Source organism: Leptidea sinapis, chromosome 5, assembly GCF_905404315.1.
Source record: "Leptidea sinapis chromosome 5, ilLepSina1.1, whole genome shotgun sequence".
Lineage (NCBI taxonomy): Eukaryota > Metazoa > Arthropoda > Insecta > Lepidoptera > Pieridae > Leptidea > Leptidea sinapis.
The window spans coordinates 10703637-10718529 of NC_066269.1; the positions used below are offsets into that span (position 1 = coordinate 10703637).

The 14893-nt window shown below is 34.1% G+C and overlaps 1 protein-coding gene across 3 annotated transcripts in view; it reads left to right on the forward strand.

Moving 5' to 3' along the window:
- Positions 1–7200, forward strand: part of LOC126980170 (TBC1 domain family member 1) — an 86985-nt gene extending 79785 nt beyond the window's left edge. For all 3 annotated transcript variants that reach the window (XM_050829758.1, XM_050829759.1, XM_050829760.1), the window contains 2 exons: positions 1298–1444; positions 2259–7200. In XM_050829758.1, the coding sequence (XP_050685715.1) occupies positions 1298–1444; positions 2259–2927 (816 nt within the window). In that variant the 3' untranslated portion in view covers positions 2928–7200. The remainder of the gene's footprint in view (positions 1–1297; positions 1445–2258) is intronic.
- Positions 7201–14893: the final 7693 nt, after the last annotated feature.

Sequence of the window (14893 nt, forward strand, 5' to 3'; positions counted from 1 at the left end):
ACGATACTAAACTAAAAAAACTAATGCTAAAAACAAATTAGAAATTTAAAAGTAATGAATTTACTACTAATTACTTACTTACTAATATATATGTAAATATGTTAAAAATATACAATTTATTTTTATTTTTAGATTTTTAGTGAATCTGATGTACACTAACTAATAGTTTGTCTAAATATGTCTAGATCTCCTAAATTTTGTAATGCAGCAATGAACATAAGCACATTGCAATTTGATTACAGACAGTTAGAAATTATGCCACAGATCGAACCCTTACTGTGAGGGAGTTAAGGAGTTCCATTGATCATCTCATATTCGACTACGACAATTACTTGACACTAACGACGTTACGGTAGGTGACTCAAATATCCGGATAGCATAAAAAATAATCGGCCTAGTATCGATTTGAATTGAATAGTTCCGTTACTTTGTCATGGATCCCATAATCAGAACCTAACCAAACTCACCAAACTATCATTGAAGTATATCTTTTACAATAAAAAAAGAATCATCGAAATCGGTTGGAGCGACATTAAATTATTAGTTAATATACCGCGCACATAATTACAGCAAATTTAAGACTTTTATGGTTTTCTCATGGATGCCATTGTCAGATCTGGACCAAATTACAATGGGACCACGCGGGAAGTACCGGCTTCCACATAAAAAAAGAATGATCAAAATCGGTTCACCCAGTCGAAATTCTGAGTCAACTAACATAAAAAATACCAACGAATTGATAGCCTCCTCCTTTTTTGAAGTCGGTTAAAAATATCATCGTACCGATTAATATGTAGATGACTGGAACAAATCACAATAGTATACATTAATTCAAAACTCGACCGATCTCTTCGTCTGGCCCCAATAACTAAATTTGGCTTGTAGTCATTGTTGTTCAACAAGTAAAATGTCAAATATTGAAACAAATTCTAATCTCTCTTGGATTTCATAAAGGACTTATTATTCGCAGTCTGATAGCGAAACGGCAAAAGGGTGCTTAAAGACAATGTAAGCACACTTTTCTCCTTAGTCGTGTGTCAATTGTTACTGTCCGGATCAAATCTGAAGTAAATGCGGCAATGTATTGAATATTGATATAGCAGTCGAAGTTTATTATGATGTATTTTGCGGCATGTTCCATATTTCGTCTTTGATCTCATACGACGTGATTTGTCTAAATGTATAGAATGTCATTGATTTTAAAAAATTATCTTATCAAAACCACTCGCTTGATTTAAAAAGCGATTTTCTACAGTTTCAAATGTTACGTACTCATTTCTAATATTCTCCAACGCAGGTTCAAAAGCTGGATATATCACGACAACTGACCGAATATGCTGTGGAATATGCTGTGCTTCGTGAAGAGATGCCAAGAATGAGTTTGTTGGCGGACAGGAATAAAGAGCTCGTGGCTCATGTAGCTGATATGAGCGGGGAACTTGATGTGAGTAGCATTAATGAATCTAAAGAATTTGTTATTCTAAAAGTGATACCCTCACTTCTGGGATTCTCACTTCTCAAAATATTTTCCTAATATGGAACTATTGGGGCTGAGCAGGTAGATCCTGCAGATGAAGCCACAATCTGAGAGTTGAACAAGAAATACTAAGATTTATGAACCTTACGTCACTCGAACGATTAGCTCAGTGAAAGAGCGCTCGAAACGAGCATCGTTCATAAATTTTGGTTACAAATTTTAATTTAACATTAATGAAACTGTCAATCGCCAAGCGATATCAAAGTCAAAATAAATAGCAATTAGGCCAATAGTCGTGTGTAAAAGTCGACATCAGTTATTCATTTAGGTCAATGGTGGAGTGGTATAAGAGCTATAATCAAAAATATTTTATTCATTTAGGTCAATAACCAAGCGATATACAAGTCAAATTAATTGCAATTAGGCCAATGGCCGAGGTGTATAAAAATCGGATATCAATTATGCATTTAGGTCATTATAGCATAAGAGCCATTAATAAAATTTGAAAAACAAAAAACTTTTATGAACGATGGGGGACTCGAACCCACCACCTCCGGCGTTCATAAAATTTTGTTGTCTTTCAAATTTATTTGTGTATTAATCCTAGAAGTAAGGGTTATCACTTTAAAAATATAACAAATTGATAAGAGCCATTGTCAAAAATATTTTGTTCGTTTATAAAAGTCAAAGTACAAAAGTAGAAATCATTTATTCCTATGCTATAATACATATATAAATAAAAATATTCCTAAAGGATTTATAAAATTTTAAAATTTTCCAGACTGCAATGGATTCTCTCACCAACTACCAAAAGTCACAATCACGCCTCGAATCTCAGAACAAAGTAATGGAACAGCATCTCAACATACTGAGCCGGTATATATCTAAAATCGACGCGCCACCTGAAATCAAGAAAATTGTTCAAGTGTACAATAAAAGACAATCATTCGGCTCCAAAATCGCTTCGAAGTTTTCATACAACGATGAAGAGGGAAAGCAAAAGAGTGCTCCAAATCTCTTCTCTAAAATTAGCAGAGAAGATGTCCTAAACGCTGTTAACAGGAATGAAGACAGGAAACAAATGCTGATTAAGTCCCAGTCGATACACTCAGGGTTGATCGCACAAAATTACCAGAAAACAGAAAACTCCCGAAAGCACAGCCTGACTTTAGACACATTGGGGATAAAAGACATCGGCAGAAAGAATTCAGGGTTTTTCGCGAACACGCACGAGCAAATTCGGCAGGAGCGGCTCTTTGAGCAGCAGTTGAAGCATGATTTTGACGAAAACCTGAAGAAGTCTGAGCAATCGGATAGTGGGTTTGTGACGCCCATCAGTCCGGATAAGGAAAAGCCGATCATCTCCCATCCGTTGAGTGATTGTGATGTGGACATTAAGTTTGATGGGCAGTTGACAAAACTCAAGCAAATACGGCCCCTACGGCATTAGCTTAAGTGATACTGCCATGAGAAGATTACTTAGAAGCTGATATATAGCGGGAATGTTCTCCCATCGAATCATAAGGCATATGCGATATCCTTATATATACCCTTAGGATAGAATATTCAGTATACATTGGTTAACAAACTGAAAAACAATAGAATAATTTTAAGTCAAAAGAGATCAAATTGGTATAGTGATCATCGCAGTCCGACTCACAAAACCAGAGGAACCACAGGGCGATAACTGTCTTACAGGTGAACGTATGGTTTTATCATACCCGTGTTACATAATTTGTCCTGGTTCCAAAAAAAATACATGGTAACATAGACCCAGCATAGTTTACTTTAAACATGTTCTATAATGGGCGTCCATTTTATATAAGGTTTAAAGGGGCGAGCGGGTCGAACTAAACCTAGAGGGAAAGACCTTATTAGTCCTACATTAAAATAATTATGCAATATATCCAAAGAACGTCTTTGGAGCAATAAAGTCGTCGAATGGTGACCACTACTGGAAGACGCAGTGTTGGTAGGCTAGTAGTGTAGTAGATCGCCAAAATAAGTTGGATCAGGGCACAGATAACATTAAAACATTCATTCAAATTAACACCTTATTTCGTGGCTGTAATGTTCAATGTATATTGCATTCTATCATTAGAAGTAGTAACACTACGTCACGTGCGAGGTGAGACAAGAACAATTTGTTTTTGCAATTGAAATGTAATTATTTAGCAAATTGACTTACCTGAAATACGACATCAAATTCTTTTTAATCTGGATATGCTGTTATTTGAACAGTTTTTCACTGAATACTTTGTCATTGCGTGGCGTTGTATTCAAAGCGCGGTCGAAACACAACTGAGCGAAAACTCTGCGTATTAGATGCGTAGGCTGAGATTTGTTTGTAAATGCTGATTTAATTTTGATGACATTTCAATATGACATTGAAACATTTTTTATTAAATTAATGCAAAGTGTTCTTCATATAAGTGTTAAATATTTAAAATAAGTAAAATATATTCTAGTTTTTATTAGTATAATTTCAAAAAATATTATTTACAGTACTGATAAAAATTGTGCTATTTATGAAGATATTCAGAGATTATAAATGACTTCCCTAACATTTAATAAGCCTTTACTAAAATTGGACTATTTAAGATGGATAAGACAAATGATATTCTAAATTTAAAGAAGCAGATAAGTATTAGATGCAATTACTAATTAGGATGCATTTTGGCATAGTGCTGTCTCCTTTCTTCGTATTGTTTTTGATCACACCATCCTTTTCACATTTTTCGAATGCGCAAATTTGCTTCGTGGTTAACTTTTCTTAATAGTTTTATGAGGACATAATACGTCCATTACGTCAGACCATATATTTAACTAATACAATAAAATATATGGAATTTTTGATGTTTTGATTTTTATTTATTACTAGCTGACCCAGCAAACGTTGTTTTGCCATATAAATTATTTTTAGAGTTAGACCGTTTCTTGGACTTTGCAACATTATTTTATTATTCTAAAATTGAAGATTTTTTTCTAAAATACACATAGCCTAAGTCATTCCTTATTACATCAGCTACCTGCCAATAAAAGTCCCGTCAAAATAGGTCCAGCCATTTCAGAGATTAGCCGGAACAAACAGACAGACAGACAAAAATAAAAAAAAAATATTTTGGTGTATGTACCGTATATATATATATATATTCATAAAGTAAAAACGGTTATTTCAATATTACAAACAGACACTCCAATTTTATTTATATGTATAGATGTATTTAGATGAATTAAATGTTTCATATATATTTATTGAATGACAATTTGAGTAAATCTTGAGAACAAGTATTTATTCTGTAATATCTGCTAAGGAAGTAATTTTTTATCTTTAAAAGACCCAATAGTCTAGTCTATCTATATAAATATTTGCCTTGATTGTAAATTACGAGTAATTAAAACTCTTGCCGGAGTAAAATCATAGAAATAGTATTAATAACGAAATTCATTTACATGGTATTAAATAGTTACTGTAGTATGGTTGTAGAATTAGTATTAGAAGTAAATATAATATGGTCACCCTAATGTTGTCATTGAAAATAATAACACCATAATTTCAGACACTTCATGTAATATATATATTAGTTATGAAACTTTACATAACAGAAGATTATAGCTTATTGCTATTATATTATTATAAATATAATTATAAACGGTATTATAATCATATTATTAATAATTATAATTAATGCCAATATAACGGCGAATAATTCAAATAAGCTATTATTTGAATTATTCGCGTTGATTGGAAAGGTTCCCTGGTTCGATTGCCGTTTCTTGATTTTAATTTAATATATTTTGTTAGACATGTGGTATATGTAGGCTGGCTGGATTGAATATTATAATATAGGCGACGGCCTAAACGACCGATGCTAGTCCAGCCTAAACTATATTATATATGTTCGACCTATCATTGTGAGAGATATATTATATATAGATATATTATAGAGAGTGTACAGGTATTCTGTACACTTGAGATCAATCTTCTTAAATCTTGAGATATCTTACATGCTTTAATGTAGGTCGTGAGAAGATGTGTTGAATAAGATCAAAGTAAGGCGTAGAACATTTATATTGAGATTGAAAATGGAGAGAATGAACCGGTTGAATCTTTACGCTTTTTTACTATCTTATATTGCGATTCTTCGTAAATAATATACCATTAATATTGAAGAAATTGGATCTTAAGGACACGAATCACTTACACCTTTGTGTTGGTACTATTTATTACATTGACTATCCACTTATTTCTTTCTCCATTTATTCATGTCATATAAGATACTTTAAAAATGATGTGGAATTTTTACTCTAATAATATAAAAAGGCGTAGGTACGTCAATGTCAGGAAATGTGCTATCTTGATATTAGGTTGTGATCCGTATTTTTTGTAAATTATGGTCACCCTAACTTCGTTACGTGACACATTTACTATCTAAATATCATGTTGAACTATACCCAACCATAGTCTTCGCTACCTTTTTAAGAGTTAGTTATTACGTACCAATAAGTTATTTATAAGCCATTAGTTAGCCTATGTTTATTAAAACCAGGGTATACAATGACTTTGGTCGTATTTATGTATGGTCAATAAATTATAATCACAAAGCAGTAAGCACTTATACTTGCTAAAATTGCATAAATATGCTTCGTTAAATAGGGTACAAATTAGTATTGTAGATGTTTAAGTTGTTTTTATATATACCTACTTACCTAATTATTAATAAAAAATATTAAACTTAGGGATCACTTTTAAATACATTATTCAAATTATGCCATCATTTGTTTTGACGATTTTTACCGTTAAATTACTAAACCCAATATTTAATGTTAAAATTTGAGTAGCCATACTTTTACTGTTTTGAACCAAATTTTAATTTTTTATCGATTGTTATTGCCAAAGTTTATTACTTATTGGATAATTATTATGCAACACTTACTACTTCTCCAAGATTTTGCGCTCTTGTTATTTTTACATGGTATTTGGTAATAGTTTCGGTTAAGCCACACTTTAAATGTATGATCAAAATTTATTATTGTATTCATTAAAAACATTGGAAAAGTAGAAATTATGAAAATACCCAAGTGGAGGGACTATTTACCTTTGGACTGGCGGCTGTCAAAGTGCTTTTGTGCCTGTTTGATATTCGCCATTTTGGCGCTGTTTGCCATGTAGCGAGAGTCTGCGGCACTAAAACTAGTGATGACAACCTCAGCAAACATCGATAGATGGTGGGAAACTATTAATAAAAAAAAAGTGAACTTTATTACCTACGTTGATTCCTGAAGTTTAAATAACAAGGAAAACGAACGAAATTAATTCAGAATGCAAAAATATTTCAGAGTACTGTACGCTTCTGTCGCTGCCATTTGTATTATACGTCAAAATTAGTTCTCTGGACCCTCGCAAGTGGCGCTTCAAATAGGCACAAAAAAATTGCTGTGAAACATATGGAACAGCCTGTCCAGTGGTGTTTATACAGGTCAGTGGAAAAAACGTGGCGAAAACAATGTAGCATCTCTGATATATGAAAACCTTCGATTTGTGAACTTGCCTTACGATTGCAGACTTAAAATAGTTCAATAAAGATCTTATGGATGTAATACTTAATTTTATATTAGTCAGTTTGTAAATTGTAATTGTAGTATTAATTTGGTTCTGAGTGATTTTATAAATGTGATAAGTTACCAACTAAAGTGTTGAAATAAAAATATAGTTGAAAGGTTGTTGTTGTTTCATTTAGCGCCACTTGATTACTTTGAGTATTAAAGCTTAATTTAGTCTACCTTCATTGGATTTATACAAATATAATATTATCATTTATTTGGCACATCTAAAGTTACTTCGAAGAAGCTATGAGTAAGACAACATTTTGCGCCGGCCCACATTACAGTACGGTGCAGGTCCAACATTTACAGTTTTATTAATAAACGCAGTGTAAAGTTATTCTTTTAAAACTTTTTCTGTGTTATAACCAAAAAAAATATTGTGTTAAAAAAGTTCTATTACCAGTCTGTCTTTTATTTTTTTATTGTGTAGCGTTAAACAATCTTTAGACATTGGTTATAATTAAACAAACATTAACATATTCAAGGTAGATTTCGATTATATTATGATGACAAAAATTGCGTTCCATTCTTTTTGTTTCTGAACACTTCAGTTTAGATTGTGCTTAATGGCGTTTTAGTTAAACACAAACTAAACACGGTTATGTAATAGAAAAAGATAAACTCCATTTTAGACGAGGTTTAAATATTTAGACACTGTTTAACAGAACACATGTCTAAGCCATGGAAAGCCTTTACATTACCGCTTTATAATTGCCAATTTTCTGTAGACCTATACAAGATACACAATTCCACCATACATTATTTTGAACAGACTCCAACGAATATCGTTTATGTATTCAAAAACTTAACAAATTACAAGCTAAAACCTTCGAGAGCCACGCTGTCCATTGGTGGAAACAACATGGAAATCGGTGCAGTCGTTTTTAAGTTTATCGCGAACAGATCTGTCTACAGACAGACAGATAGACGCTGTAATGTTCCTCGTTTGCTAATTAACAACTAATCTTTACTATGTAGCACTACACCCGGACACGTCTGCACGCAACCAACAGCCGATTAGAACTGGTCTTCCGCTGTACTGTGCATTCTTTATATAGCACTCAACGTCACACGGTTAATGTCACTGTCAATGTCGTGACAGTGAAAATGATAGTTAACACATACTCTGTTAAGACTAGATGTCAGTACACTACATCCCCTCCTTTTTATAAAAATACAAGAAAGTAGGTACATGTATTCAGTCGAGCTTAACAATGGAAAATTAAGGAATATCCTTACTTATAATAGATAAAATATGTCAAAATGAACTATGTAGACATAAACACATTGGTTACGAAAATCGTGAGAAGTAGAATATAGAAACATGAAGAATATTAATGTACCTAACTACGTAACAGTTAATAATTTTAATTAAACAATGACTTATCCCTGGATTAAAACTAAGTCGTGTCTTGTTTTTCATATGTTTCTAAGTCTATCTGTTACTGTTAATGTTTGTCAAAGATGGAATTTTGTCTCGACAAATTATAAATGTGGTACTATATTTTTAATCCAAATATTTTTATTCAGAATATGGTTTGACATCACCCATTGAAAGTCAAAAGCCAGCACGTTCAGCGCTGCCAACGTCATGGAGTCATAAGACACTCCATTTAAAAATATAATTAACATTTAAAACTATTTAATGACTATTTTTATTTACCTCTTAAATACTTGAAAGGTAGGTAAAATATTGTTTTGTGTTGTAATTTTATTTAAATACCACTTTAGTTAGAAGAACATGTAAATGAGTAGCGACCAAATAAACCATGAATGAATATCTAACGACAGTACCAAGATTAAATTAAGATCACATATGAAGACTATATTTTATTTTGCGTAATCCGGCAAACATATTATACTGATAACGGCATAATATAAACACAATTGCTCAATTCTAAATATCCATAATGTTGCACATAATAATCAGATCTTAAGTTAAATTAACTCCAATGTGATTCATGGAAGATAATGGTGATAGTTGACCAACATTTGGCTGTCGAGTCTATATAAGCGAGAGCGCTAAGTTTGATGTATTTATTACTTGTTCTTAAATTAAATAGATGGAAACTATTATAAAGAATACAGAAATATCAAGAAGTGTGTATAATTTATATAACCACCCCGATCCAATATATTCTGGGAACCTGCTGTACAAGCATATGCATCGCCTCATAAAAGACACCAAATTGACACACAGAGCAGAGCGAATTGTATTAAATAAATTGATGCTAAATTCGATACATCATTCATACCACATAGAACGCCTAATCGAATAGATCGCCTAATAGAATCTTTACTGGTTATTGATTACATGATCTATAACGTACATTGATCTATATTTGATTGAAAATTATATTGAAACAGTACATGATATACCTACTTCTTTCAAATCAACCACATGACGTAGGCATAAAGTTAGCGTACAACGAGGGTCTTCATCAATGTGTGACAGAAACAAGACGTTAGCTTGTCCACAGAAGTACTACATAAACTCACCGCGGGCGTCCTAACAAACTTAACTGACCAACCGCGCCACTAGATGCCAAAGGCCACGCCGCACCATCGCTTAGAGCCTGCCACACGATGCCACAACACGAAGAGCCGACGCCGCCCTGCAGCAGCAACGGCAGCAGATGCCGCCCTGCATGGATCGGGAGTGCTTCGGGCGCAACCGCGTCCTTACCCGAGACGGATCGTCTTCCAGTCATTCTTCCGCAATAATACGTGCGCGCCCTTTAAGTTATGAATTCGTAAAAGAGCACTGTGCGCCTCAATCTTAACAAAATTAAAAAGTTGTTACAGTGAATGTTGTCTTGACAAACCATTAGAATATGTGAAGCAATGCGCGCTTTAGCACATTGTAAATAAGTATGTGTAGATGATACCCTGATGCAACACGAGCAGTTGCCACACTGGAGCACCATAAAATTGTGCCCCTCCGCCAACGCAAGACACAGGTGACGGCTAACATCACTGTCAGTCACCAGCGACAGTCACTCGAAGAAGCACGCGCTGTACCATGCGATGCCGCATGCCTCTTCCGTAGATGCTGCACATGGGGATGCAACTAATGCAGGTGCCAAAGTGGCACCGACGCCAAAGTAGCGTGATGAGCCAGTGACTCACAGTTGGATCCATTAAATATGAAAAATTCATTGAACGCCTTCTAGTTAATCCTGTTTCAGCACTGTAGGATTTCTAAATAAAATTTGCAAAAGGTAGGTACACATCTCACCAACTGCGCCACCGACACAGACTCAAAGCCCAAGGACGTTTGCCAATGGTATACCCTCGTCTCGTCGTGTAGCCTCGCTATGTCATGAAAGTACTGAGGGCGGCTTCAAGTGACGTCACACGCCACTCTACGCTACGTACTGCAGTGCATTCGTTCGAATATTACCTATAAATTATTTCTTGTAATTGCTGTCCTTGGTGATGCAATAAACCTGCCGCCTCAATGTATATTTTTAATAATGACACTTGAAATTTAATGAAATTTAATTTTCGCAATTGAATGCACGAACACTTTTTGCAATTTAATGCACAAACACTTTCGCAACTTAATGCTCGCAATTGAATGCACAAACTCTTTTTGCAATTTAATGGACAAACACTTTTCGCAATTTAATGCACAGACTCTTTTCTCAATTTAATGCTGAAATGCTTATACGCAATTCTATGTAAATGTTGTCGGACACCTCTTCTTCTTTAGCCGTTCTCAACTTCTAAGGTGTAGGCTCCTTCAGCTTATGCCATCTAATCCGCCAATTTCCAACCACTTTGTTCCCGCCAGTCTTTTGATATCGTCGTACCAACGCACCTGCGGTCTTCCTCTCGTGCGTTTCTCACCACATGGTCTCCATTCTATCACTGCCTTGCACCACGAGCCATGCTTGCGGGTGACATAGCCAGTCCACTCCTATTTCAATTTCGCAACACGTTTGGTTACATCGCTCACTTTACTTTGCTCTCTGACCCATTCGTTTCTTTTACGGTCTCTCAGTGTAACTCCTACCAGTTTTCTCTTAATTGCCCTTTGAGCCACCTGAAGTTTGTGAAGGATCTCCTTATTAAAAACCCAAGTCTCAGCCCCATACGTAAGCACGGGAAACCGGGTGCACTGGTCGTGAATAAGAGCTTTTTGTTCGGCACTGATTTTCATGTTGAACGCGAACTTGAGTTTGGAGTAAACTGCCCACGCCAGTATAAAACTGCGCCTGTCACTTTTGTAAGCCTGATTGTCCTTTTCCATTACGACCTCTTGACCAAGATACCCAGACTTTTCCACTTTTTCGATGAAAGTACCATTTACGCTAATGTTTGCGGTACTATTTAAGATGTTGGTCATGATCATGGTTTTGTCGAGGTTCATTTCTAAACCACACTGCTTAGACGCTTGATTGAGATCCTGTATCATAAGCTTGAGGGTCGTCCGGGTAGTCCGCAAACAGTAATATGTCATCTGCAAATCGTAGGTTACTCAGTCTCTTGCCCTCTATATTGATGCCACGCTCTTCCCAATCAAACTTCTTGAAAATGCCCTCCAGTACTAGGGTTGGCAGACACAAATTAGTTTATCTAATATATAAAATTCTCGTGTCCCGGTGTTTGTTACCAAACTCCTCCGAAATCGCTGAACTGATTTTTATGAAATTTTGTGTGCTTCTTTTTCTTTTGTGTAATTCGTCATATCCCTACATCATAAGGGTACACCTACACCACTATTTTTGTATCGCGATTTTTATATTAGGTATTCTGTTCCATCCACAATTCCGCTATAGGGTTGCAAGATGACAATCGAATACAATAATTGTAGTAGGATATATATTTTGGTCTGAGAATCGGTTGCATTTTATACCCCAAATTTTAAATTACATTATATTGCAATACAACGTTTCGTTCAACGCTGGATCAGCTACTAAAATAAATAAATTAAATTCAATGCTCAAGTACTTTTACGCAATTTAATGCTAAACTGCTTATTTATATACAATATAATGCAATCACTCAAATACCGCAATCTAAAGCTCTTGTCTTTTATAGCAGTTCCATAATCCCAATAACGAAAAACTTACAATTTATCCTCGTCGCCATTTGTAATGTTCCTCGTTTGCTCACGAGTGAAACAACTAATCTTTACATGTAACACTACACCCGGACACGTCCGCACGCAACCAATAGCCGATTAGAACTGGCCTTCCGTTTTTTTTTTTTTTGAGAGGAGGAATTACGTATTTAATCAAAACAATGTGTGGTGTGTCTAGGGTGCGGGCCGCTGGCCATCGTCAGAGTGACGAGTGCCAGTGGTTTGCGGTGGTTGACCGCGCCTACGCCTGCGAAGGCGGTGTGTGCGTGTCTGTGTCGGTGGGCCTTCCGCTGTACTGTACATTCCTTATATAGCACTCAACGTCACACGGTTAATGTTACTGTCGATGTCGTGACAGTGACAATGATAGCTAACACATACTCTGTTAAGACTAGATGTGTATATAAAGGTATATTTAAGTAACAATTAAAGTAAAATAATATGGATATAGATATGTTTTTTAGTAGTTGCTGTAGTATAGGTATTGTAGGTAGTGTTAGAATAAAACAAAATTAAAGTTTTCCTTTTATTCATCATTATTAACCAATGATTCTTAAGCAAGTATAGATAGCGTAGCATATTATGGTCATACAATGTACAGCTCGAACGGCGGCCCGTCAAAGATATACATATATATTATATGCATTGGAAGTTTACATAGCGATACTTTACAAATAATACCACGAACACATTTAAAAATTACTTTATAAATGTACGTTTATACCTCAGCCTAACTATATTCAATTAAAAATGTATTTTATGTGGCAAAAAAAATGTAAAAGACACAAAACTATACAGCCACGAAACATAAATAATATAATTGTATTTTAACGGTGTTCATTGTGTATAACACGTACGTTATATAATATCCTATCTAAAATATCGATAAAAAAACTAATGAATTCCAAGTCTAATATTTTAAATAATACCTTTGTACTTAAGCTGGAGGTATAAGCGCACACTGTTCAGAGGAAAACATTTTCCCGCGCAATACCTTAACAATAAACGGAGTACAAAATTACAATCTTCAATGCAAAATATATGATCATTCAATTTATTCACGATACAATAATAAAGGCATTTATACAAACGATACGTGAACGAATTAATCTCTTACAATACTTGGAACAGATTATAATAATTACTCGCTATTGCCATTAATTTGACATTGACAGAAACAGCTAATAGTAATACTATGCGCTATTGCCGTAAAAATATACCAGTGAAGAAATGGCACATACCTAACGTGAAAATTGCAACGAAAATAACTTTTACAAGCATTTATACAAAACAATAGATATAAAAACATGATATTCTATTAAAAACAATAATTTCATAAAATGCAACTCGCTAGAAAAATTAACAGAAAGCGAAACCTCAGCTAACAGACTACGATATAACATGAGTTCTAATGGCGGATTTTCATAGGTTGTATTTTATTCTATACATTTTAACGAGCTCTTTGTTCGGTAAGTATGTATGTGTAGTTTTCAAAACAACTTTCTTCTGGTCATTTTCTCGACGAATGTCTAGAGTTGGAAGTCTAGAGAACGCAAATAGTACACGATACTTTTATTTGGCGTCGTGTATGTCTACGATATTAGTATTTTCTGCAATATATTGAAGTAGTTACTAGAAAACCTTTCATTATTTACATACTTACTTGTTTGTATAACAGATTTTCTTGTGTTATGTACCGAAATTTACCAATATCGCAGACTTAATGATAATTGTTTTGAACCAACATTAAAAACCTTTGCATTATGAGAATCCACCATAATATCTATTCGATTATATCTCTGCAACGTCCATGTAATAATGTAAATATATTTTATAATATGTGATATGTGACGCATCAGGTTACTAGATTGACAATGAGTATAATATTTTTAACAAACAGTTTGGAGAAATACCGACATCCTCTTTGGTGTCAAACGCTTGGCTGCACGGCGCCATTTTGTTTAACGGAATAGTCCCTTCGCTTTATTTATCGCCTATAACTTCTTATTTGGGATAAATAAAGTTTGAAGATAATTTATGATGATGATAAATTTAGATAAGCCCACGAAATCTTTAAACTTAAAAGGTATTTATAAGGTATTTATAAGGTATAAATATTATAAAATACGATATTCAAGTCTGTCTTCACACAACATGTAGGTACTTATATATATATTTAGTTTGAAAATTTAAGTTATTCAATTTAAGGTTTTTTATTAAATAATTAATTTTGCTATACTTTGTGGACTAGCACTACTTTTATTTTTATTTATGTCTTAAACATGGAATCCATACGGTGTGTTATGATTGTTAATCTATACATATGCAAATAAAATTTAAATTAAATTCTACATTAAATCATATTTTCGCAGTGTGAGGTAGACTTTATTACTTAATATAACGTGCAACCTAATAACAATTTTAGTCAGTCAATTTTAAAACTAAATATGAGCTCAATCTCTCCAAACTGTTGATAAGGCGTGAGCTAGTATTGCTATCGATATGAAAGACATTTCAAACTTAAGAATAATTGTATGGTCATTATACATGTATATAAGCCGTTAGTGTAAGCTGTTTATGACATCCCAAAAACAGACTAATTGAAATCAACGTTAGACAAGTTTATGTATCCGAACTTCTATCATAAGTTTGCTCTTTGTAAAGACGACGCTTTTCAAAACGACTATGACAATGAAACACATAACAAGGTGCCATTGGAA